Source organism: Carcharodon carcharias, chromosome 9, assembly GCF_017639515.1.
Source record: "Carcharodon carcharias isolate sCarCar2 chromosome 9, sCarCar2.pri, whole genome shotgun sequence".
Taxonomy (NCBI): domain Eukaryota; kingdom Metazoa; phylum Chordata; class Chondrichthyes; order Lamniformes; family Lamnidae; genus Carcharodon; species Carcharodon carcharias.
In genome coordinates this window covers 89,509,396-89,535,120 of record NC_054475.1, presented here as the reverse complement: position 1 = coordinate 89,535,120, position 25,725 = coordinate 89,509,396, and the positions used below count along the sequence as shown (strand labels likewise).

The following is a 25,725-nucleotide window of genomic DNA, read 5'->3' as shown; positions in this document are numbered from 1 at the left end:
TGCCACCACTTCCAATGCTGGATTAGTGATGTTGCTGCCCCTTCTGCAACCAGAATGAGAGTAGAGGACATCACGGCGAGTCTACACTATGTCCAAAGGCGCTCGAGGGATGCGTCATTAAACCAGGGGGCTGCAGTCTTCTTACCTTTCGGGGCCATGTCTTCTTTGCAGCAGTCCTTGTTTGGAAGCACTGAGAGGTATTTGCAAGGCTGCACTTTAAATATGGCACCCTGCATGATGAAGCGGCGAGGGTGATGGCGTGGTGGGCGAATGAGAGCCCGCCTGCCATTGAAACGGCACATTTCCCGGGAATGCATTATGAACGAAGCAGGATTGGGATGATACAGTATAAAAAACTGCACACGGCCAGCAGGTAAAACGTCCTTTTTCCCACCCGCTACCACACTTAGTGCAAATCTTGGACAATTCTGCCCAATGACTATCTGGTGACAAACATGAGAACTCTTTCGTCAATAGCTAGGTCCAAAGATCAGCAATGAAGGTATGTGCAGTTCATTAGTTTTAGATTGTGTTGGTTGCAAAAAACAAATTCAATGCTTTTCATTTAACAGTGGCATAAGGTCTTCAAGATCCACCTCAATAGGCAGAAAGTACTTTAGTTTTCACATTTCATCTCCAACAATATAGCACACCTTAATATTGCATTATAGTGTCAGCCTTGACACTATCTTCCTCAGCCTAGATTATGTGCTTAATTTCTAGCATGAGGCTTGAATCCACAATCTAGTGATGCAGATTACACCATTACTAACTGAGGTAAGCTGACCCTTGAGGCCTAATTTTCAGAGTAAAAATTTTTGATGGGGTGCTTTCTCAAGTTGGTTGAATGCAGATTAATCTTTAAAGTTAATACCAGTACTCCCCCACCGAATATCAAAACACCATTTTCCATGACTGTTCCACCATGAGTGTTCAAAGGAAAGGCTTATAATTTTATAAATTTGATAAAGTGCCATATCAAAGGTTATTGCAGAAAATAAAAGCCCATGGTATAGCGGGTAACATATTGGCATGGATAGATGATTGACTGGCTAACAGGAAGCAGAGAGTAGGCATAAATGGGTTTTTGTCAGATGTAATGAGTGGTGTGCCACAAAGATCAGTGCTAGGACTTCAATGGTTTACAATTTATATAAATGACTTACATGAAGGGATTGAAGGGATGGTTGCCATATTTGCTGTTGACACATAGATAGGAACGAAAGTAAGTTGTGAGGAGGACTTAAGGAGACTACAAAAAGATATAGATAGGTTAAGCGAGTGGGCAAAGATCTGGTAAATGGAGTATAATGAGTGAATATGTGATATTGTCCATTTTGGCAGGAAAAATAAAAGAGAAGCATGTTACCTAAATGGTGAGATTGCAGAGCTCTGAGGTGCAGAGAGATCTGGATGTCCTGGTGCATGAATCACAAAAAGGCTAATATGCAAGTACAGCAAGTAATTAGGAGAGCTATTAGAATGTTATCATTTATTGCGAGGGGAATTGAATACAAAAGTAGGGAGGTTATGCTTCAGTTGCACGAGCACTAGTGAGACAACATTTGGAGTACTGTGTACAGTATTGGTCACCTTATTTAAGGACAGATGTAAATGTGTTGGATGCAGTTCAGAGAAGGTTTACCAGACTAATACCTGGAATGATAAAAACAAAAAACTGCGGATGCTGGAAATCCAAAACAAAAACAGAATTACCTGGAAAAACTCAGCAGGTCTGGTAGCATCGGCGGAGAAGTAAAGAGTTGATGTTTCGAGTCCTCATGACCTTTCAGCAGAACCCAGTTCTGCTGAAGGGTCATGAGGACTCGAAACATCAACTTTTTTCTTCTCCGCCAATGCTGCCAGACCTGCTGAGTTTTTCCAGGTAATTCTGTTTTTGTAATACCTGGAATGGGTGGGTTGTCTTATGAGAAAGGGTTGAAAAGGCTAGGCTCGTATCTGTTAGAGTTTAGAAGAGTTAAAAGGCGACTTGATTGAAACATATAAGATCCTGAGGGATATTGACAGGGTGGATGTGGAGAGGATGTTTCCTCTTGCAGAAAAATCTAGAACTAGGGGTCGCTCTTTAAAGGTAAGGGGTCGTCCATTTAAAACAGAGATGAGGTGAAATTTTTTCACTCAGGGTCGCGAGTCTTTGGAACTCTCTTCCTGAAAAGAAGGTGGAAACAGAGTCTTTGAATATTTTTAAGGCGGGGTGGATAGATTCTTGGTAAGCAAGGGGGTGTTAGGTTATCAAGGGTAGGTGGGATGCAGTTTTCAGGTTACTATCAGATCAGCCATGACCTTATTAAATGGTGGAGTTTTTCCAGCATTTTCTGTTTTTATTAACATGTAGGGTCCTATTCTGAGTAGTCCCCCTTGCTGTTTACAGGTACATTAGGGCTAACAAATGGAGTCTGTTAACTTTATGGGTTTCATCTAAAATGCCCTATACTTTTGGAAAACTTGCCAAGTAATTAAAAGGTTCTCTGCCCTCTCCAATTATTGTCTCCTTTCCAATAGGAATGTTAGAAGGTCCTTTGCCTAGCAAATGTTTGTCAGTCATTTGCTCTACACAGGTATAAACCATAGACTAGCTTATCTCATTAATGTCTCCTGCTTTGGCCTGGAAAGAAAATGTTGCATAAAAGTCAAATGTTGTGACTTTCACAACTATGGAAGGACCCTTAAAGTTGTTGCTAAGTCAATTTGCAGCAGTTGGCTTAGTTCTGTCACTGTGTCCGCAAAGAAATTTCAAGGCCTATAAAGACAGGGGCTTCAATATTGATAAGTGTAAATATACTACAAACTTTAAGATTTTTCCTGCTCGTGAGCTGCTCTTCATCCGATTAACGTAACTCAATGGAAACAGCCAAAGAGATTCCTACGCTCACAACTTTGATAGATGCAACCTGTAGTTCATCAGCAACTGGATCTGCAGCAGGTGGTGAGGGAACCGACAAGAGGGAAAAACATATATGACCTCATCCTCATCAACCTGCCTGCCACAGATGCATCTGTCCATGACTGTATCGGTAGGAGTAACCACCATACAGTCATTGTGGAGACGTATTCCTGCCTTCACACTGAGGGCACCCTCCATCGTGTTACCCTACCACCATGCTAAATGGGATAGATTTTGAACAGATTTAGCAACTCAAGACTGTGTATCCATGAGGCACTGTGGGCCATCAGCAGCAGCAGAATTGTACTCGAACACAATCTGTAGCCTCATGGCCCAGCATACACCCCACTCTATCATTACCATTAAGCCAGGGGATCAACCCTGGTTCAATACAGAGTGCAGGAGGGCATGCCAAGAGCAACACCAGGCATACCTTAAAATGAGGTGTCAACCCAGTGAAACTATAACACAGGACTACTTGCATGCCAACCAGCATGAGCAGCAAGTGATAGACAGGGCTAAGTGATCCTTACTGCACCCCTAGCCAAGCTGTTCCGTTACAGATAGCAATAACCTGCTCGCTGATGCTCAGTTTGAGTTCCGCCAGGGCCACTCAGTTCTTGACCTCATTTCAGCCTTGGTTCAAACATGGACAAAACAGCTGAACTCCCGAGGTGAGGTGCAAGTGATTGCCCTTGACATCAAGGCTGCCATTTGACAAGAGTGTGGCATCAAGGAGCCCAAGCAAAACTGGAGTCAATGGGAATCAGGGGGAAACTCTCCACTGGTTGAAGTCATACCTAGCACAAAGGGAGATGGCTGTGGTTGTTGGAGGTCAGCCATCTCAGCTCCAGGACATCACTGCAGGAGTTCCTCAGCGTAGGCCCAACCATCTTCAGCTGCTTCATCAATGTCCTTCCTTCCATCATAGGGTCAAGTGGGGAATGTTCGCTGATGATTGCACAATGCTCAGCGCTATTAGCGACTCCTCAAATACTGAAGCAGCCCATGTACAAATGCAGCAAGACCTAGACAATATCCAGGCTTGGGCTGACAAGTGGCAAGTAACATTCACGCCACACAAGTGTCAGGCACTGACCATCTCCAACAAGAGAGAATCCAACTTTAACCCCTTGATGTTCAATGACATTACCATTACTAAATCCCCTATCAACATCCTCGGGGTTATCGTTGACCAGAAACTGAACTGGACCAGTCATATAAATACGGTGGCTACAAGAGCAGGTCAGAAGCTTGGAATCCTACGACAAGTAATCCACCTTCTAAGTCCCCAAAGTCTGTCCTACGAGGCACAAGTTAGGGGTGTGATAGAATACTCCCCACTTGCCTAGATGAGTGCAGCTCCCACAACATTCATGAAGCTTCATACCGTCCAGGACAAAGTAGCCCACTTGATTGGCACCACATCCACAAACATTCACTCCCTCTACCACCGACGCACAGCAGCAGCAGTGTGTACCATCTACAAGATGCACTGCAGGAATTCACCAAGGCTCCCTCAACAGTACCTTCCAAACCCACGACTATTACCATCTAGAAGGACATGGGCAGCAGATAGATGGGAACACCACCACCTGGAAGTTCCCCTCCAAGTCACTCACCATCCTGACTTGGAAATATAGTGCCATTCCTTCACTGTCGCTGGGTCAAAATCCTGGAACTCCCTTCCCAACAGCACTGTGGGTGTACCTACACCACATGGACCGCAGCAGTTCAAGAAGGCAGCTCATCACCAACTTCTCAAGGGCAACTAGGGATGGGCAATAAATGCTGGCCCAGCCAGTGAAGCCCACATTCCATGAATGAATTTTTAAAAAATGAACAATGTTCCACAACAATAATGCATAAGTATAAATCCACAGAGGAAAAAGTGCTCAAAAAGAGTTCAATGCAGAAGTAGATAAGCATATAAAAAATACATTATACACTATCTGAAACTGCAATAGCTGTGCTTTAATAATTAGGCCAAAACCAGTTATGCCAATTGAGCAGAACTGTGCTTATTTTATATGATGAGATGTGTACTGGTCATGAAGCCTCAGCCAAAGTTGTGAAATTTAGTGTGGAATTTAATTTGAATAATTTTCCTATTTAAAATCGATTATACTTGCCTGAGGTGCTTTTTCCTTGCTACCATACAAATCTTGACTCTGACAATTTGGTATACAAGGCAGTGCACTAGATTTTACACCCTACACATGTTACCAGGGAGGCTCTGTCAGTAATGGCTCAGTTGATGACACTCTCACCCGAGCCATAAGGTCCTGGACTCAAGTCTCATTCCAAGACTCAAATACAAAAATCAAGGCTGATAATCCATTGCAGTACTGAGGGACTGCTGCACTGTTGGAGGTGCCATCTTTGGATGAGATACTAAACCGAGGCCCCATCTGCCTGTTCAAGTGGGTGTAAAAGATCCTACAATGCTATTTCATAAAAGGGCAGGCAAGTTATCCCTGGTGTCCTAGGGTAATAGTGAAATTTACAATACAAAAGGAGGCCATTCAGCCCATTGAGTCCAGGACATCTCCCCAATGAGCAATCCAGTTAGTCCCACACCCCAACTCGGTCCCCATAGCCCTACAAATTTATTTTCTTCAAATGTCCATTCAATTTCTTTTCGAAATTGTTGATTATTTCCGCATCCACCACTCTCGAGGCAGCGAGTTCCTAGTCATTACCATTTGCTGGGTAAAAAAAATTCTCCTCTCATTTCCCTTCACCTTTTTCCTCAAATCTTAAATTTGCTTCCCCTAATCTTTTTACAATCTGCTAATGGGACAAGTTTTTCCTTGTCTACATTATCTAAGCCTATCATAATCTTGTACTCCTCAAACAAATCTCCCCTCAATTACCTTTGCCCCAAGGAGAACAACCCCAGCCTTTCCAACTTAACTTTGTTAATAAAAACAACCATCCCTAGAACCCTCTCTGCACCCTCTCAAGGGCTTTCACATCTTTCCTAAAGTGTGGTGACCAGAACTGGAAGCAACACGGTAGTTGGGGCCTAACCAGACCTTTATATACGTTCAGATTTTCCTGCTTTTGTACTCAATGCCTCTATTTATGAAACCCAAGATCCCATATACTTTGCTAACTACTCTATCAATATGCCTTGCCACTTTCAAAAATCGATGCACATGTACCCGCAGGTCCCTCTGTTCATGCACACTCTTTGGAATCGTGCCATTAAGTCAATATTGCCTCTCCCCATCCCTCCTGCCAAACTGCATCAGCTCACAATTCTGTATTAAATTTCATCTGCCTATTCTGCTAGCCTATCTATGTCCTGGTGCAGGCAATTTGTATCATCCTCACTGTTTGCCATTCCCCCAAGTTTGGATAATTTTACTCTGTATTCCAATATCGTAGTCATTTATAAATAGCAAACCCTTAGGGAACACCGCTGTCTACCAAGCTCCATTTCAAAAAAGAACCACCTATTACCACTCACTGCTTTCTCCTTAACCCAATTTTTTATCCAATCACAGACTGGCACTCCAATTCCATAAGCCTCAGTCTCATTAACCAGCCTGTTATGTGATACCTTGTCAAACATTTTCTTAAAATCCATATAGACAACATCCACCGCATTCCCTTCATCAACCTTCTGTTACTTCATCAAAAAATTCAATTAGGTTAGTCAACCATGATCTGCCTTTTAAAAATCTGTGCCAGCTCACCTAAATTAACTCAAACCTCTCCAAGTGCCTGTTGATTTTTTTCCCTGATTAAGGATTCCAAAACCACCACTAATGTTCAACTAACTGGCCTGTAGTTGCTAGGACTGTCCTTGTACCCATTCTTGAATAATGGTATCATAGTGTCCTGGCCAATATGTATCCCTCAATCAACATCACAAAAACAGATTAACTGGCCATTATCACAATGCTGTTTGTGGGAGTTTGCTTTGTACATATTGGCTGCCGCGTTTCTTACATTACAACACTTCCAGCAGGGCATCATATCATGAGAGCTGTATATAAATTTACTTTCTTTCACAAAAGTAATTGCAATATCTTGGGCTCACCATTGAGAAATTTCTTCTGTTATAAAGTGTAGTTCATTACAGAATTTTCAGGTAAGGACTGAAAAAAAACAATTTGTACATAAAAGGGAATTTGCTTTCAGCTAACACTAAAATTCTAACTATTATAATGCAGATATCAGTGTTTAGAAAGATGGAGAAACCTATGTATTTTCAATTAAGTAATTGGAAAAAAAGGAAAATTCAAATGCCAACTTCGTAAAAATAATCATTTATCCTCTGAACCAAGAACAATAGCTTGCATATATATGGCAACTTTTTCATTGGAAAACATCTCAAGGCACTTCACAGGAGCTCATAATCAGACAAAAATTGACACTGAGCTAAAAGAGGAAGATATTAGGAGGGTGTGACTAAAAATTTGGTTAAAGAGGTACATTTTAAGGAGAGGCATAAAGGAGTAAATGTGGAGAGATTTAGGAACAGAATCATAGAGCTGAGGGCCTAGATAGCTCAAGACTAGTCACCAATGGTGAGGTGAAGGGAGTAGAGGATCCACAAGAGGTTAGTGTTGGAGGAATGCAGACTTCTTTCAAGGTTATAGGACTGGAGGGTGGTAGAGATGGAAGAGGCAAGACCATGGAAGAATTTGAACAGGAATTTGAACATGAAGATGAGAATTTTAAACTCAAAACATTGCTGTACTGGGAGCCACAGTAGCTCAGAGAGCACAGGAACAATAGGTTAGCAGGACCTCATGCAAGTTAGAATATGGAAAGCAGAGTTTTGGATGTGCTCAAGTTTATGGAGTACGGAAGATGAGAGACATGACAAATAATATTGGAATATCGAGCCTGGACGTAACCGAAGCATGAACCAGGATTTCAGCAGCAGAAAGATCCAGACAGGGGCAGAGATGGTGAGGTTATGGAGGTGGAAGCATGATGACTTTTGTGACAGAGAGGATATGGGATTGGGAGTTCACTTTAGGATTAAATAAAAAGCTAAGGTTGTGAACAATGTGGTTCAGCCCGAGATAGGATCAGGCAGTTGGATGGAATTGGTGGCTAGGGAATGAGGTTTTTTGCCAGGGGTTTTAATGTTTGTGACATCAAAAGGCTTAACTGCCTTTCAGAAGAGGTAAGCAAGTTGCTGGATGATTCAATGCACTGATGTGTCAGTACAAGAGTTTCTCACTCACCGTTTCTTGCTGGGTATGACACCAATCTGCTCACTTTCGCCATGAGGTGTAACAAGTCGTGCTTGCCACCATTCATCATCAGAGGCATTAATGACATGTAAAATATCACCATACAGGAAACTCAGCCCTTGACTTGGCAGACAACTGTCCTTGGTTCTATCATAGTCAAAGAGAGCACTGAAAAACAAACAGTGCAAGATATATTGTGAGCTCAGAACAGACACAGGACATTTAGGCAACAACTACAGGGCAATAAGACAGCAACTACAAATACAGAGCAATGATGCACAGTGTGAGACCTGGGAATTCTAATGTTAGCATCAATCACACTGATGAACAGACACACAACCGGGCATAGGATTTATAGAGCCTGTTCCACTATTCATATAGATCACAGCTGATCAGCTAGTTAGCTGTATTTATTCATCTTAGTCTGTAGCCCTCAATATCCTTGCCTAACAAAAAGCTATATCACACTCATCAGCTTTTTTTTCCTTCAGGGTGGGTTGAAAGTTCCAGATTTCCACTTACATTTGTGTGATGAAGTGCTTTCTGACATCACACCTGGGCCAGGCTTTCCCAGTCGGAGAGTGTAAAATGATGTGGGATGACGTCGGACGGAACTCGTGTCATCACCCCACCTCATTTCAATTTTCAGATCGGCGGGAGCTCAGCCAAATCAGCTGTGTGTCCGCTGACCTGTCAATGGCCTATTGAGGCCATTGACCAGGTAATTAACGTAATTAGTGAACCTGCCTGTCCAACCTTAAGGTTGGCAGGCAGGCTGGGAGCCCTGGCGGGCATTGGAAAAAGCATGAAACCTCATCCACAGGCAGGATGAGTTTTCACTTAGGTTTTTAAAAATTTAATAAAAGTGTATTTAAAAGTGATGGGCATGTCCCAACTCATGTGACAGTGTCACATGAGAGGACATGTCAGGGAATTTTTTTTTTCTGTTTTTAACATTTTTATTGTGGAGCTGATCTCCAAGGCAGCACTTAGCCTCAGGGAGATGAGTGCGCTCTTGCGTGCGCATGCGCAAAAGAGCACACTCTCGGCTCAGGGAATCCCCCCCGCCCGCATAGCACTCCCTTGTGGTCTTAATTAGCCCGCCCATGTAAAATGGTGACGCACCACCTCCATGCACCCACTCCTGAACTTACCCCCGACAGGGAAAATTCTGCCCCTAATTTCTCTAAACTTTTATGGTTATGCCCCCTTGTTCTAGACATCCCCACTAGATGAAATAGTTTTTGTCTACCCTATCAATTCATTTGATGATTTTTTTAAACATCTCAAGTAGTTCACCCCCTTTTATCTTCTATGTTTAAGGGAAAGAAGCCTTGTCTAATCAACCTATCCTCAAAAGTCAGCCCAATATAATTCTGGTGAATCTGTGCTATACCCCACTTCCTTAGGTACGGTCCCCATAACTGAGTACAGTGCTCACTCCAGATAGCTCTAACCACATTTTGTGTATCTGGAGCATAACTTCCACCCTTTTTTGTATTTAAACCCCACTGAGATAATTCCATTAGCCTGTTTAATTATTCTTACTTCTGCCCCACCAGCTTTTAGTGATCTTCACACTTGGATACCTAGCTCTCGCTGCTCAGTTCCCAGCTTCTTACCATTTAGAAAATACTCTCATCTACCTTTCTTAGGTTTACCATCCTACATTGAATTCCATCTGCCACAGTTTTGCCCACCTAATCTATCAACATTCCTTTGCAAATTTCTCCTCCTTGCTATAATATTTATTTTGCCACCTAACATAGTGCTGTCAGTAAATTTAAACATACAGCACTCTATTCTTCTTCCTAGTTATTTATATAGTGAAACGCTCAGGCTCCAACACATCCCCAGGAAAAACCACTACTCACATGCTGCTAATTTGAGTACATACCCGATATCTTTACTGTCTCCTAACTTCTAACTGATTCCCCATCCAAGCCAATAGTTTACCTCCAATTACATGCATTTTTGTTTCGTTAACAGTGGAGGTAATGAGAGGAGTGCGCTTGGTGTGTCAACTGATGGCAATAGCAGCAATCACAATGCCACAGTTTTGAGCCAAACATGGACAAATAAGCTGAATTCCAGAAGTGAACGTAGGGCATCAATGACTTTGACATCAATGCCGTATTTGACTAACCTGTGGTACCTCGGATCCCAAGCAAAATGAAAATAAGGTACAAGCTCCCCAATGGCTGAAGGCATTCCTAGCATAATGGGAAATATTTGTCGTTGTTGGAGGCCAATGATCTCAGCCCCAGGACATCGCTGCAGGAGTCCTATGCCCAACCACTGTCAGTTGCTTCATCAATGACATTCCTGCCATCATAAAGTCAGAAGTGGTGATGGATACTGATGATTGTAATGTTCAGTTCCATTCACAATTCTTCAAATAATAATGCAGTCCATGCCAGCATGTGGCAAGACCTAACTAATAAGTGGCAAGTAGGATTTACATCACAACACATCCAGGCAATGACTATCTCCAACAAGAAACATAAAGGATAGTCTGTGAATTTCAGAATACAAGGTCATGCTTGACTAATCTATTCAATTCTTTGAAGAAGTAACACAAAGGATCGACAAGGGTAACAATATATATAATGAGATGGGTCGCAATATACATAATGGACTGGAGTTTCCCCCATGAGGGAGGGATCATTCTTCTTGCCTGACAGTGCCCACCCATGCTATTTTCATGGCAGGGACATGTTGGAGTCAGGGCCACTGCCTCCCAAAGCAGGCTTGATGTGAGGGGATGATGAGACAGGCATGTTATAAAGCTCCCCTCTGTTCACTGGGACATTGGCACAGATCTGGAGATGAATGTTAGGCAACCTAGCCCTCACTCCCCCATCCAACCCCCCGCCCCCTCCATACATTCCAGTCCCCCTCCATATCTCCCATGCCCATTCACCCAGTATCTACAATGGACAGAACTCATGAGCCCTATAAAAATATTAGGAAATCTTTGAGATGCTTGTGAAGCTGTCAAAAAAACCTCTTAGGAGCTCATAAAATTGTCAATCTAAACAAAAGCCCTATCATCAGTCACAACATTAAAAACATGCTTATCATATAGTATTACACTATGACATTTGAAGTAAGTGACACCTTTTAAATTTAGCTGTCAAAAGCTGCCCAACTCCAGAACAGGCTTTCCCTATGGTGCCCGACTCCAGAACAGGTTTCCCCCATGAGTTCTGTCCATAACAGATGCTGGGTGAGTGGGCATAGGAGATGTGGAGGCAGAATGGAGGGTATGGAAGGGGCAGAGGGATAGATGGGGGTGGTGAGGGCTAGGGTGTCTAATACACATCTCCAGATCTGTGTGAATGTCCCAGTGAATGGAGGCAAGCTTTATAACCTGCTTGCCTCAACTTGAAAATTACAGGAGGTTTGAAATTAACACCTCCTGCACTGGAGATGCTGGTATCATGTTTGCTGTGCCCTTAAAATTCCCAAAATCAGGTCCCGCCCACATCTTTTCCCTTGCTGGACCTGGGTTTGTCCCACCTCAGGGGAAAAATCCAGCCCAATACATTTGGATTTTCAAAAAACTTTTGACAAAAAAATTCCCCATTGTAGATTCATGACTAAGGTCAGAACATGCAGGGTCATGGGACAAATAGCAGAATGGATTGAAGCAGGCTACAAACAGAAAACAGACAGCAGATGTTAAAAATAGTTAGTCAGGCTGGAAAAAGGTGGGAAATGGTTTCCTATAAGGATTAGTCCTGGGACCATTGTTGTTCACCATTAACATAAAATGATTTGGATTCAGAATTGGAAGTACAATTTCAAAATTTGCAACAACAAATTGTGAGGTATAGTTAATACAGAGGAGACTGCGATAAAGTACAAGATGACATTAATAAACTTGCAGAATCAGTGTGTAATTAGCAAATGAATTTCAATGTAGGTAAGTATGAGGTGATTAGGAAGAATAAGGCCACAAACTCTTTTGTATAATAAGTGTCTAAATGGAGCAAAAGGAGCACAAGGATCAGAGGGTACAGATACATATATCACAACAAGTAGTAATTCAAGTAATATGCCTTTAAGAGAGCAGAATAAGCATGGGGTTCATTTCCATAACAATAGAATTAAAAAGCAAAGAGGTTATATTAAACTTGTATAGTACCTTGGTTAAACTATACTTAGAATATTGTGAAAAGTTGGGTCTCCATGGTAAAAAAGAATAGTGGCACTGGAGAAGGTGCAAAAAAAGATTTGATAAGATAGTACCAGAATTGTAAGGTTATACCCATCAGAAAAAATTGGACAGGCTGGGATTCTTTTCTCTAGGAAAGACTAACCTGATAGAGGTCATTAAGATCATGATAGGGTTTGATAGGGTAGATGTAGAGATGCTGCTTCCACATGCAGCAGCAGATCAGAACTAGGGGCCACAAATTTAAGATATTAAATATTAAATCGGGAATTCAGACAGAACTTCTTCAGCCATACAGTGGTTAGAATGTGGAACTCACTACTACAAGGAATAGTTGAGAGAGACAGCATAGGTTAATTATGGGAAAGCTAGATCAACACATGAGACAGAAAACAATAGAAGGATATGGTGAAGGGATTAGATGAAAAAGAGGGTGGGGGAAGAAAACTCATGTGGAGCATAAACACCTGCTAGGACCTGTTAGACCATATGATCTATTTCTGTGTTGTAGGCATTACGTAGTTATATTGAAACATAGAAAATAGGAGCAGGAAGTAGGCCATTCGGCCCTTCGAGCCTGCTCCGCCAGTCACTATGATCATGGCTGATCATCCAACTCAATAGCCTGCTCCGGCTGTCTCCCCATATCCTTTGATCTCCTCCCCCTCTCTTTGTCTCTCTCCCCTCTCTCTGTCTGACTCCCATTCCATCTCTCTAATCCCCTCCCAACCTTTCCCCATGTAATTGCCCCCCTCTAATTCCCCGCTCTCAAATTCTCCCTCTGCCTCCTCTCTCACAATTCCCCTTTCTCTGTAATTACCCCCACTCTGTATAATTCTCCCTCCCTCTCTAATTACCCATGTCTAATTCCTCCCTCTCTAATTCCTCCTCCATCTCTGTAATTACCCCTCTCTCTGTAATAACCCCCCTCTCTCTCCAATTTCCCCCTTTCTCTTTCCAAATCCCCCTCTCTCTCCAATTCCCCCCCTCTCCAATTCCCCCCCTCTCTCCAATTCCCCCCCCTCTCCAATTCCCCTTTTCTCTCTCCAATTCCGTCTCTTTCCCTCCAATTCCCTCTTTCTCTCTCCAATTCCCCGTCTCTTTCCCTCCAATTCCCCATCTCTCTCCAATCTCCCCTTCTCTCTCTGTAAGTACCCCTCTCTCTAATCTCCCATTTCTCTCTAATCCCCCTCCTCTCTCTCTAATCCCCCACTCCAATCCCCCCCTCTAATCCTCCCCCTCTGTAATTACCCCTCTAATTACCAACTCTCTCTAATTACCCCTCTCTCTAATTATCCCCCTCTCTAACTCTAATTCCCTGTGTCTAATTCCCCCTCTCTCGATGTCTAATTCCCTCTCTCTCTAATTCCCTGTGTCTAATTTCTCCCCCTCTCTCTCCAATTCCCCCCATATGTCTAATTCCCTCTCTCTGTCTAATTGCCCTTCCCTCGAGCAGTCCCCTGTATTTTAAAGGCCTCTCTATCCCGACCCCACTCCACCCCCCAGTGAGGGAGCAGAGACGTCAAGAGGGAAAGATGGCACTGGGCTGGAATTAGATTCAGTGTCATGGTGCAAGCTGGGTGCTTGGCAATGGGTGCTCCCTTTACATATCCCTCCACACAGAGAGAGAGAGAGACAGAGACATGCAGAGACAGAAAGATACTGAGAGGCTGAAGGACAAAATGAGATGTAGAGAAAAATAGAGGAGCTGAGGGAGGACGGTGGGGAGATTGGAAAGAACAGAGTGAAAATGTTTCAGAGAGAAAGGTACAGAGAGAGTTATAGGAAGAGATAAAAAGGGAAACTTGTCACAATTCCGAGAGGCCAAAATACAAAGGATGCAGAGAGATGGGGATTTAAAGAAAGATGTGGGGAAACAGTTAGGAACATGGAGGGAGGAGCAGAGATAGAGTCGCAGGAAGAGGTGGAGGGATTGATCTCGATGGGATTATATTGGGCTCTCTGCAGCACCGTGTCTCAACCTGGATCCCCCTGAGTAACACCCCCAACCCCGCCACTGACCCCAATCGTCGATGTGAAAATTCCACAAGTCCTTTCTCTGGGTATGAGAACGAGTGACAGAGACACAGATAGATTTATTATTATTTTTCTCTCCAGTTATAGCTCTTGTCCCGAGGACTCCTTGCGTTGAATTGATTCTCTCTCTGCATTCTCTGCATTGTCAAAGCTGCAACTGGACGGAATCGTCCCAGGTTTGCATTGAGTGCAGTAGCGGGCAGGAAAAAGGATGTTTCACCTGCCGGCTGCAATAGCGGCTTTTTGTTCTGTATTGTTCCCTTCCCGCCTCATTAATTATGCAGCCACAGGAACATGCCTACTCGCTGGCAGATGGCCTCTGATTTGTCTGCCTTGCCTTTACCTCGCAGCTTTCTCACACAGGGTTCCATTTTAAACAGCAGCTGCCACACACTTCTCAATGCTTGCAGCCCAGGAGGGCACCAGTGAAGACATGGCCCCAAAAGCCAAGAAGCGTGCAGCCCCATGATTCAGTGATGCATCCCTTGGATGCCTTCTGGACACCATGAAAGCCCACTGCAATGTCCTCTACCCCGCTCTGGCCACAGGAGGCCCAAGAGTCTCATCATTCTGGCTTGGAAGGTAATGGCAGAGATGGTCAGTGCCGATGCTGCACACAAGAGGTCGGCCATTCAGCACAGAAAACAGATGAATGATCTCATCCGTGCCTCCAGGGCAAGGCGGCCGTCTCATCAGTCTAAACTCACACACTCACAAGGCCATCACACATTCACTGACATCTCTCTCACTGCCAGTTCAAGGGACATCACCACTCACTCTCTCACACAAACTCTTACATCATTATTTGGCTTCATCTTCTTTGGAGACTGTCTCCTCAGCCCTCACATTTTGAGGCCATTTGCATAGATCAACATGTGCCCCACACACACCCTGGGATACCCCACTTCCCCAGTATAGTCCTCACCCTGCAGTATCTTCCCTTGCCTGAGGCCACTTCTCCCCTTCCCCAAGCAAGCCCTAGCCCTGCAGCCATTGAAAAGCCACCCCTGCCTTACAGCTGGCCCGGTAGGTAGAGACCTGCCCGTGAGCCACATTAAAAGTGATGTGGTACTGCCTGTGAAGCTTGGTGCTAATGACTGTGAGTGCTGCCTGAAGAAATGTAGGTAAACAAACCTCGATGTCCTGAGCGAAGTGTAGCTCACCAGGTGCAGGTGAAACATATCAGCATGCATGCCTGGATGACTGAACATCAGGCAAGAAGGGCTTTTGCTGATATGCAGATGGATTAAAATGACGTTCCTGACATCCAGCAACAGGAAACGTGGCCCGCCACTGATGGGCAGAATGGACAATTGCAAACTGGTTTCACAACACAGTGACACCAATTTTTGGCCTTCCCGCCATATTGTCTGCTCCCACCCACCATGACGCCCAACAGCAACAGGCATGGAAAATTCCACCCATAATGTTTACAATGAGTTGAGGCATGAGCCAGGAGAGGGTGACATTATGAAGGTGGAAACTGGTGGTCTCAGTGATGGAGAGAATATAGGGTCAAAGTTCAGCTTCAGGTCAACTAGACAGCAAGGTTGCAGAGCTTGGTTCAACCTCAGACAGTAGACCATGACAGGGATGGAATCAATCGTTATTGAACAGAGATTTAGGTGGTGACCGAAGACAATGGCTTTGGTCTTCCCAATATTTAATTGGCTACTTAACCAGCATACCTTAATCCGATAGTTTCTACAGTAAGTTGTACATACCAAGTGTAAATTTTAAAAAGTCTGCTCTTATGATCTGCTTCCAGATTTCTCAGGTGGAGAAGCTGAAACTAATAAACCCAAATCATTAAGATGGCAAAGAATCAGGCTGCAGCTATGCTGCTACTGCATTCCTCAGGTATTCTAATAGTTCAGATCTAGTTTCCCCTTTGGAAGACTGGTGTCAGCGTAAGCTGATGAATGAATGGAGACTCCAATGAAAAGAGTTTAGCTTGTTTAAAAATAGAATAATGTTTTAATTTACAAAATACCTGATTACATCTGAACAACTCAAAAGCACTGAGACAACAAATTACTTTTGAAGTGTAGTATAGTGGCCATTATTATGGAATTATGTGCAGTAATCTGTGACAGCGACAACTCAAACAGGAGATAAATGACCATAAGACATAGGAGCAGAAATTAGGTCATTCGGCCCATCGAGTCTGCTCCGCCATTCAATCATGGCTGATAAGTTTCTCAACCCCATTCTCCTGCCTTCTCCCCATAACCTTTGATCCCCTTACCAATCAAGAACCTATCTATTTCGGTCTTAAATACACTCAATGACCTGGCTTCCACAGCCTTCTGTGGCAATGAATTCCATAGATTCACCACTCTCTGGCTAAAGAAGTTTCTCCTCATCTCTGTTCTAAAAGGTCTTCCCTTTACTCTGAGGCTGTGCCCTCAGGTCCTAGTCTCTCCTACTAATGGAAACATCTTTCCCAAGTCCACTCTATCCAGGCCTTTCAGTATTCTGTAAGTTTCAATCAAATCCTCCTTCATCTTTCTAAACTCCATTGAGTATAGACCCAGAGTCCTCAAATGTTCCTCATATGCTAAGCCTTTCATTCCTGGGATCGTTCTCATGAACCTCCTCCGGACCCTCTCCAGGGCCAGAACATCCTTCCTGAGGTACAGGGCCCCAAATTGCTCACAATATTCTAAATGTGGTCTGATCAGAGCCTTATAAAGCCTCAGCAGCACATCCCTGCTTTTATATTCTAGTCCTCTCAAAATAAATGCCAACATTGTATTTGCCTTCCTAACTACCTACTCAACCTGCAAGTTAACCTTAAGAGAATCCTGGATTAGGACTCCCAAGTCCCTGTGCACTCCAGGTTTCTGAATTCTCTCCCCATTTAGAAAATAGTCTATGCCTCTATTCTTCCTACCAAAGGGCATGAACTCACATTTCCCCACGTTGTATTCCATCTGCCACTTCTTTGCCCATTCTTCTAACATGTCCAAATCCTTCTGCAGCCTCCCCACCTCAATACTACCTGTCCCTCCACCTATCTTTGTCAATTGGCCTGGTTGTTGATTAAATCACTGGTTACTGTATCAGCTCTTGCTAACTGAAATCCTTGAGTATATCCAAGGGAATGAACCATCTCACCTGAATAACGTACTTACCGGACATAAAGCGAGCGTTTCTCACTGGTCCGCAGGGAGCCAGATCCAGAGCTCATACTGCTATTCATCATCTGTTCCCGCAGGTCATGGATTTTAGACTCAAAGCGGCTGTATTCTGTATTTAAAAAAAATTATGGTTTTGTAACAGGATTGAAGCAACATGAATTGACTAACATATTGGACCAGGGAGCGAATGACAACACAAGTTACCCACAATTCCTCTACTGGAATTTAGTTCCCAATCTTAGCTATGTAGGACTTTGCATCATTACCACAGGACAGGAGAGAAACAGAAAATAATGCTTTAATTTTGTGCAAGAGTTGCCGCGGTGCAAACTTGTGATAAGCTGTAAGTATTCCAAAAGCAAACCTGGTGGTATCAATTAAAGCTAGTGCTCTTGAGTCAGCATTAGCAAATCCCAGCAATTTGACTTTTGGATTTTGGTGTCTCTTCCTGCTGCTACATAATTACCTCTGGAGTCTCCCAAGGGTCTATCCTTGGCCCCAAACCCTCCCCATTTCTCATCCACATGCTGCTCCTTGGTGGCACTATCTGAAAACGCATTAGGTTCCACGTGTGCACAACTGACAACACCCAACTCTACTTCACCACCACCTCTACAACTCCACTGCCTCCGATCTGTCACACTGCTTGTCCAACAAACAGTATCGGATGAGCAGAAATTTAGTCTAGAACTGCTGGGGCTGGATAATCATGATATTACTCTGGTTAACAGAGCACTGATGCTGATCCTCCGAACCCTCATCAACCTTCATACCAAGGTTAATCACTGATAATATGTAAGAGTAGATTTTATGAATTCCTATTCTGGTGTGAAGCTTTGTTCATTGAGGAATTTGAGCACGAAGGTCAAGCACTTCTGCAGCATTGTCTATTCATAAAATCTACTTTTAGTGTCAGGCAAATTGTATCAGACTGAATCAAACTGCCTTACCACTGCGCAGTGGTAGGTTGCAGTGCACTGGTGAGCACAGATTGGCAGATATTATACAGCCACTTAGGTTCCTTAGCAACATGATTAGATTTTTAAATCATTTCTAAAAGCTCCTGCTGAAAACCATGCAGCAAAAAAGTCCTAACTCTGCTCACCAGGATGCTTCTTAAACAGGCACGTACTTATTCTATAGCCACCAATTGAGATGCGCTGGCTAGAGGGAGAGAAGCAATATCAGATTCTATTACAAATGATTTAGTTTTATTTACAACAGCTGTTTCTTTTCCATTATTCCTTCATGGGATGCAGACATCACTGGCAAAGCCAGCATTTGCTGCCCATGCCTAATTGCCCTTGAACTGACTGGCTTACTAAGCCATCTCAGACGGTAGTTAAGAATCAACCACATTGCTGTGGGTCTGGAGCCACACGTAGGTCAGACCAAGCAAGGCTGGAAGATTTCTTCCCTAAAGGACATTAGTGAACCGGATGAGTTTTTACAACAATCGATGAGAGTTTTGTGATCACCATTACTGAAATCAGCTTCCAATTCCAATTCCAGACTTCTTTTAAAATTGAATTTAAATTTTACAAGCAACCATGGTGGGATTTGAACCCATGTCCTCAGAATATCAGCTTGGACTTTCAGATTACTAGTCCAGTGATGTTACTAATTTGCCACCATGTCCCCTGAAATTATTGGGGAAGGGAGGTTGCAGTTAACTTTTAAGTGAATCTCACTTGAAAAGTCTCAGTGGTTTCATGCAAAACCAATGTTACTTTGCTTATTTGAGGGAATTAAAACATTTCCTTGTTTTGTACTGTTCTCTCCATACCCCAAGCACAAAGGCCTACAACACCTCTTGGCAACAACCCGCAGATCCCTAATTCAAGGCCCCTTCACTTCCAATAGAACACTTGTTATCCTCTTCAGGCCTCAAATTCCATCCCCCATGTACTTGACTCTATGGTTATCTAAAATTTCATTTTTGCCATTCATTAACCTCTGTTACATTTGTTTACATGTCAGTGTCACTGCATCTCAAAGAAATTAATTACATGTGAAGGACTTTTGGGATTGATTGGATAAGCATGCTAAGGTGCTATGTAAATGCAAATCTTTCTGGTTTCTTGCACCACACAGACCTTCTTAGGCCTGGCTGTTGTTTCTCTTAAGAAAATCTACACAGGAATACATTCAGAAAATTTAAGAACATATAACAGCTTGCAACTTAAAGTTTATATAGCACCTTTAATGTAGTAAAAAGATCCCCAGGCACATCATGCAGTGTTATCAAACTAGATGTGATACTGAGCAACATAAGGAGACATTAGGACAAATGCTTGGACAAAGAGATGAGGTTTATTCTGTGACTTAAAAGGAAGGAGAGATGAAGAAGTTTAGTGAAGAAATTCCAGAGCTTAAATTGGAGCTTAGGCATGGTCACTAAAGAATCATCACATGATCAAAGCCAACTGTTGTACCAATCAGCTCCACCATCACAGTTAGTCAAAAGTCTTACTGATCAGCCTCAGCAACACAACGAGTCAAACCATAATCAGTCCCAGCAGCAACACTGGCCAAGTCTTGTGGGGAATGAACAATCAGCATGGGCACCACAATTAAGCAAACGTTGTAACAATCAACCTCACATCACAGCTAGCAATGTTTTCTAGAAAGGTTGAATATTTGTTATTATTGGTTAATCCAATCTGTCTTTTCAGCAATAAGCTATTATTTTCAATGTAAAATGATGTTAACCAAAGACAGAAGACGACCTTGCTATGGGTTATCATAAAAGAATCAATGTAGCATACAATACTAATTTGGTGTGAGACAGAAGTTTTTTAATTTCAAACTTCATTGTCAGCAGCTGTGAGAGGAGTTCATTTGTTTTGGAATACTTAATACACACATTTCCTTCTACTTCTGGGATGGCAACCAGATACAAAAATGTTTATATTTATTTGGGAATACAGCATTTTTATTGTCAGCCCTTGGACTAATTCAGGCTCTCCCTATCCATCTTTACCATTAAGGTGAAGTTTAAATACTATGCAAATACAAAGGAAAGTTCCCTGTTAGGTGTTGGAAAGTTCAGTGGTTAAACATTGTTCCAGGTATTGCATGGAGCTGCTGTATTGCAACAGTGATTACATCTTTCAGTATGCTGACTTTGCATGGTCCCTAATGTGTTTTCTGGGATGATGAACACAATAATAAGACACAGAACATGTATGACAGCAAAATGTGCATTATTGTAAGTATCCAAGGCATAATAAAGAACATCAAAAAAGTCAGCAAAAGAATCCCAGCAGCCTGTTCCTTAAAACACAGCAGTAAGGAAAGTAGAATGTGCATTTATACAGTGCTTTCAACAACCTCAGGACTTCCCAAAAAGCTTTACAGCCAATGAAGTACTTTTGAACAAAAACAAAAATAAAAATAAAAATACCTGGAAAAACAATTTAGTTACTGTTGTGATACAGGCAAATTGCCCACAAGTAAATTTCCACAAACAGTAATAGGTCAAATTACCAGATAAACTGTTTTAGTGATGTTCATTAAAAGACCAATGTAAAACGCAACATCTGCTCTTCTTCATAGGGCCATGGGATTTTTTTATGCCTGTATGAAAGACTGTACCTATGACAGTGCAACACTTCCTCAGTACTACACTGAAGTGCATTACAACTCAGTATTATACTACAGTGAGTTATAGTCAAAATCTTATAAACACAGCAAGGAAAATAACAAAGCATAACACAGCACGAATTACAATCAAGTATATTATAACACAGCAAGTGTTATAGTTCAGAGCCTTGTAACACAGCAAGAGTTATAGCTGAAAGATTTATTACACAGCAAGAGTTATAACTAAGAGCCTTATAATAAAACTAAATATAATAGAGAGCATTATAACAGAGTGAAGGTTATAGTGGAGCCTTATAGCATGGAGTATGTACCACAGCGATTTGTACCTAAGGGTCATATAACACAAAGGATCATAACACAATAGGCGTGTCTTGATATATCGTCTGGTAACTTTTTTTACAAGGAGGATTTGGAAAAATTATACAGTTAAATGTTGGAGTTTTATGTAAATTTTATTTACACATATTTATTTTTATTATTTGCAGCACAGAAGGCCAATTGGTCCACCATGCCTTTGTCAGCTCTTTGAAAGAGCTTTTCAATATAGTCCCATTTTCCAGCTTTTTTGCCCAATCCCTGCAGATTAGTCCTCTTCAATTACATGTCCAATTTTCTTCCATGCAATGTTTTTGTAAGCCTTTCTGGTAGTGTACTCCAGATCTTAACAACCCTCTTGTGAAAAATTTTCTCATTTCCCCTTAGCTCTCTTGCCAATTACTTTAAATCTATGACCTTTGGTTACTGACCTATAATCCAGAAGAAATATTTTCTCCCTGCTTCCTCTACCAGAACCCCTCATAATTTTGACTACCTTAATCAGGTTTCCTTTCTACTAAAAGCAATCAGAGCTTCTCCAATCTCTCTAAATAATCGAAGTGCTTATTATCCTTGGTATCCTGGTAAACCTCTTCAGTACCCTCTTCCAAGGCCTTTCACCCTTTCTAAAGTGTGATATCCAGATTTGTACACAGTCCTCCAATTGAGGTCTAATCAGTAAATTGCATGGTTAGGTATGACTTCCTTGTCTTTGTATTCAATACTCCTATTTACAAAGCCAAGAATCACATGAACTTTCTTAACTGCCTTATCAGCTTGCCTTGCCACATCCAAAGACTTGTAAATATTCACTCCCTGGTTCTGCTACTGTTCCACCCACTCAAAAGTACCATTTAGATTGCACTGCTTCTCCATGTTGTTTCTACCAGAGTGCATTACATCACACTTATTAAATTGCATCTGCCATGTCTGCCCATTTCATCAGTTTATATGCTCCTAATGCCTGCTACCACGCTGCTTATAAATGACTATGTTGACAAGCTTCGCATCATCCGCAAACTTTGAAATTGTACTTGCTTTACCCAAGTCCAGGTTATTTACATACAACACAAGTAACAATAGTTTTAATATCAACCCTTAAGGAGACCAATTGCATGCTTCTTTCTAGTCAGAAAAACACCCATTCACACCACTCTCTGTATTATATCCCTTAGCCAATTACATACACATTTCCACCATCCTTTTAAAATCATGTGATTCTATTTTCTAAATAAATCTCTTAGTCATACTTTGTCAAATGCCTTTTGAAAGCCAGACAGGATTTGCCTTTAACAAATTGATGCTGGCTGTCCCTTATTTACCCCAGCCCAAGTAAAAATTAATTTTGTCCTTGGAATAGCCTCTAGTAGTTTTCCCACCACTCACATTAGGCCTGTAGTTACCAAGTTTCTCCCTCTCTCTTTTTGTTGGGGGTGTAACATTTGCAATCCTCTAGCCCTGTGCTATTATTCCTATATCCAAGGAGGAATGAAAGACTTGTGGTCAGTGCTTCTGCTATCTCCACCCTTGCTGCTCTCTGAAACCTAGTATGCATTCCATCTGAACTGAGTGACTGGTTGAATGATTATTATAATAAACTTGGTTTTGAAGTTATTTCCAAAAGACTGAAAACAATAAGCATTTTCTCAGTCTGTCTCAGTAATCAACAAATGTCCCACATCCCAGGCAGCCTGCAGACACACTACTCCTCTAGAGGTTAACAGAGAAAGATAAAAACAGAAACATTCACTAACAGTATGGTTTTTAATGGAAACAGGCTAGGGCAGACATTCACCAAATAGGAAGGTTAAAATGTAGGAGTGCTTAGAAGTTAATTTAAGTCCAGCACCAACCCACTGATGTATTCCTTGTATCACTGTCCACCCACATCCCTCTTCCCCCTTCTGTGTCCATCTTTGAGAAAAAAACTCTTCCCAATTTACATAGAATTGCTATCTTAAGTTCACAATTATCTGGCATTTGGCTCTCCATTCACCATGACGACTACCAATCTGCTCAACCGCACCTTCAGCTCCACCTCTGACTCCATTAAAGCTCACCCTGGCCATTCCCCAGTATGGCCCTCATCTTCCCTCCCTTAAGTCTAAAAGATACAAATGTGAACAGATACGGTGGACAACCCATTCACCGCCAGATCTGGCTGGACTACACAATGTATTATGGGGTGCTCTCTCATCTATGAAAACTGCTCACTATTCCATGATCATCCTGGAATACAAAAGCAACCTTCAGATTCTTTTCTCTACTACAAACAGTCTTCTTAAGCCCCTCTTCCCAAATCCTCCACCCCCACCTCCAAGTGTGAGGAACTCATGATTACTTTGTCACCGAGTTTGAAACTGTTCATTCAGTTGTCTCTGTCACTTCCCTCCCTTCTAACCTACTAGACCAAACATCCTCTCAAGCTCCCTCCTGCCCTAGGCCTGAACTTGCTTCTTTCTCCAATTTCTCTCCTATCTCCCCGAAGCCAATCTCCTGCTCTCTCAACCCTATACCCACTAAACTACAGACCACCCAACTTCCCTTCCTGGCTGACCTAATGGTGTTCTCTCTGTCCCTCTCTTTCAAATCTGCTGCCATCACCCCTGTCAAGAAAACCTTTGACCTTTCTGCCTACCATCCCATCTTCAACCTGCCTTTCCCCTCCAAAGCCCTTGAAGGTGTTGTCACCTCCCAAAGTCATGCCCATCCTTCCCAGGACTCCATGTTTGAATCCCTCCATTCAGTTTTCCACCCACTACAGTACTGAAACAGTTCTTATCAAAGTCAGAAATGACATCCTATGTGACTGTGACAAAGGTAAACTATCCCTCCTCAACCTTCTTGACCTGTTTACAGCCTTTGACACAGTTAATCACAACATCTCCCTCAACTGCCTCTCTACCATGATCCAGCTGGGTAGGACTGCACTTGCCTAGTCCCATTTTATCTATCTAATTGTAGCCAGAGAATTTCCACCAATAGTTCTCTTGCCACTCCCACACCATTACTTCAGGTGTCCCCCAAGGATATATCCTTGGTCCCCTCCTATTTCTACATGATGCCCCTCAGCGACATCAGAAAACACAGCATAAATGTTCACATATATGCTGATGCACCAAGCTCTATCTCATCGCCACCTCACCCTCACCCATGCTTTTGTTACCTCCCGGCTTGATTACTCTAATGCATGCCTGGCCAGCCTCCCACATGCTACCCTCCTTAAAATGAGGACATCCAAAACTCTGCTGCCCATGTTAAAACAGTTCCTCTGACATGTCTTCCTTCTTCCTTAACCGAGGTTTTCCACCCACGGTGGTTGACAGGGCCCTCAACCATGTCCAGCCCATCTCCCACGCATCTGCCCTAACACCTTCCTCTCCCTCCCAGAACCATGATAGGGTCCCCCGTGTCCTCACTTATCATCCCACTAGCCTCCACATTCAAACGATCATCCTCCGCCATTTCCACCAATTCCAGCATGATGCCCACCACCAAACACATCTTCCCTTCACCTCCGCAGCACACACAACCCCGCACCACCGCACCCCCCCCCCCCCCACCCCCACCGACCCCCCCGGCCCGGTGGCATTCTGCAGGGATCGTTCCTTCCGGGACACCCTGGTCCACTCCTCCATCGCCCCTACACTTCAACCCCCTCCCACGGCACCTTCCCATGCAACCGCAGAAGGTGCAACATCTGCCCTTTTACTTCCCCTCTCCTCACCGTCCAAGGGCCCAAACACTCCTTTCAAGTGAAGCAGAATTTCACTTGCACTTCCCTCAATTTAGTCTACTGCATTCGCTGCTCCCAATGCAGTTTCCTCTGGGTGACCACTTTGCGGAACACCTTCGGTCTGTCCGCAAGCATGACCAAGACCTCCCTGTCACTTGCCATTTCAACACTCCACCCTGCTCTCATGCCCACATGTCCATCCTTGGCCTGCTGCAATGTTCCACTGAAGTTCAACGCAAACTGGAGGAGCACCTCATCTTCCAACTAGGCACTTTACAGCCTTCGGGACTGAATATTGAGTTCAACAATTTTAGATCATGCACTCTCTCCTCCTCCTCACACCCCACTTCCTGTAAGGACTCCATCCCATTCTCTCAGTTCCTTCGCCTCCGTCACATCTGTTCCGATGATGCTACCTTCAAAAACAGTTCCTCTGACATGTCCTCCATCTTCCTTAACCGAGGTTTTCCACCCACGGTCGTTGACAGGGCCCTCAACCGTGTTCGGCCCATCTCCCGCGCATCCGCCCTCACGCCTTCTCCTCCCTCCCAGAAACATGCTAGGGTCCCCCTTGTCCTCACTTA

The 25,725-nt window shown here is 43.1% G+C and overlaps 1 protein-coding gene across 6 annotated transcripts in view; it reads right to left on the bottom strand.

Moving 5' to 3' along the window:
• The window catches only part of dlg3 (discs, large homolog 3 (Drosophila)), a 237,362-nt gene that overhangs the window by 55,333 nt on the left and 156,304 nt on the right, over window positions 1–25,725 (bottom strand). For all 6 annotated transcript variants that reach the window (XM_041196283.1, XM_041196284.1, XM_041196287.1 and 3 more), the window contains 2 exons: window positions 17,479–17,593; window positions 8,116–8,292 (listed from right to left, as the gene is read on the bottom strand). In XM_041196283.1, coding sequence (XP_041052217.1) covers window positions 8,116–8,292; window positions 17,479–17,593 — 292 coding nt within the window. The remainder of the gene's footprint in view (window positions 1–8,115; window positions 8,293–17,478; window positions 17,594–25,725) is intronic.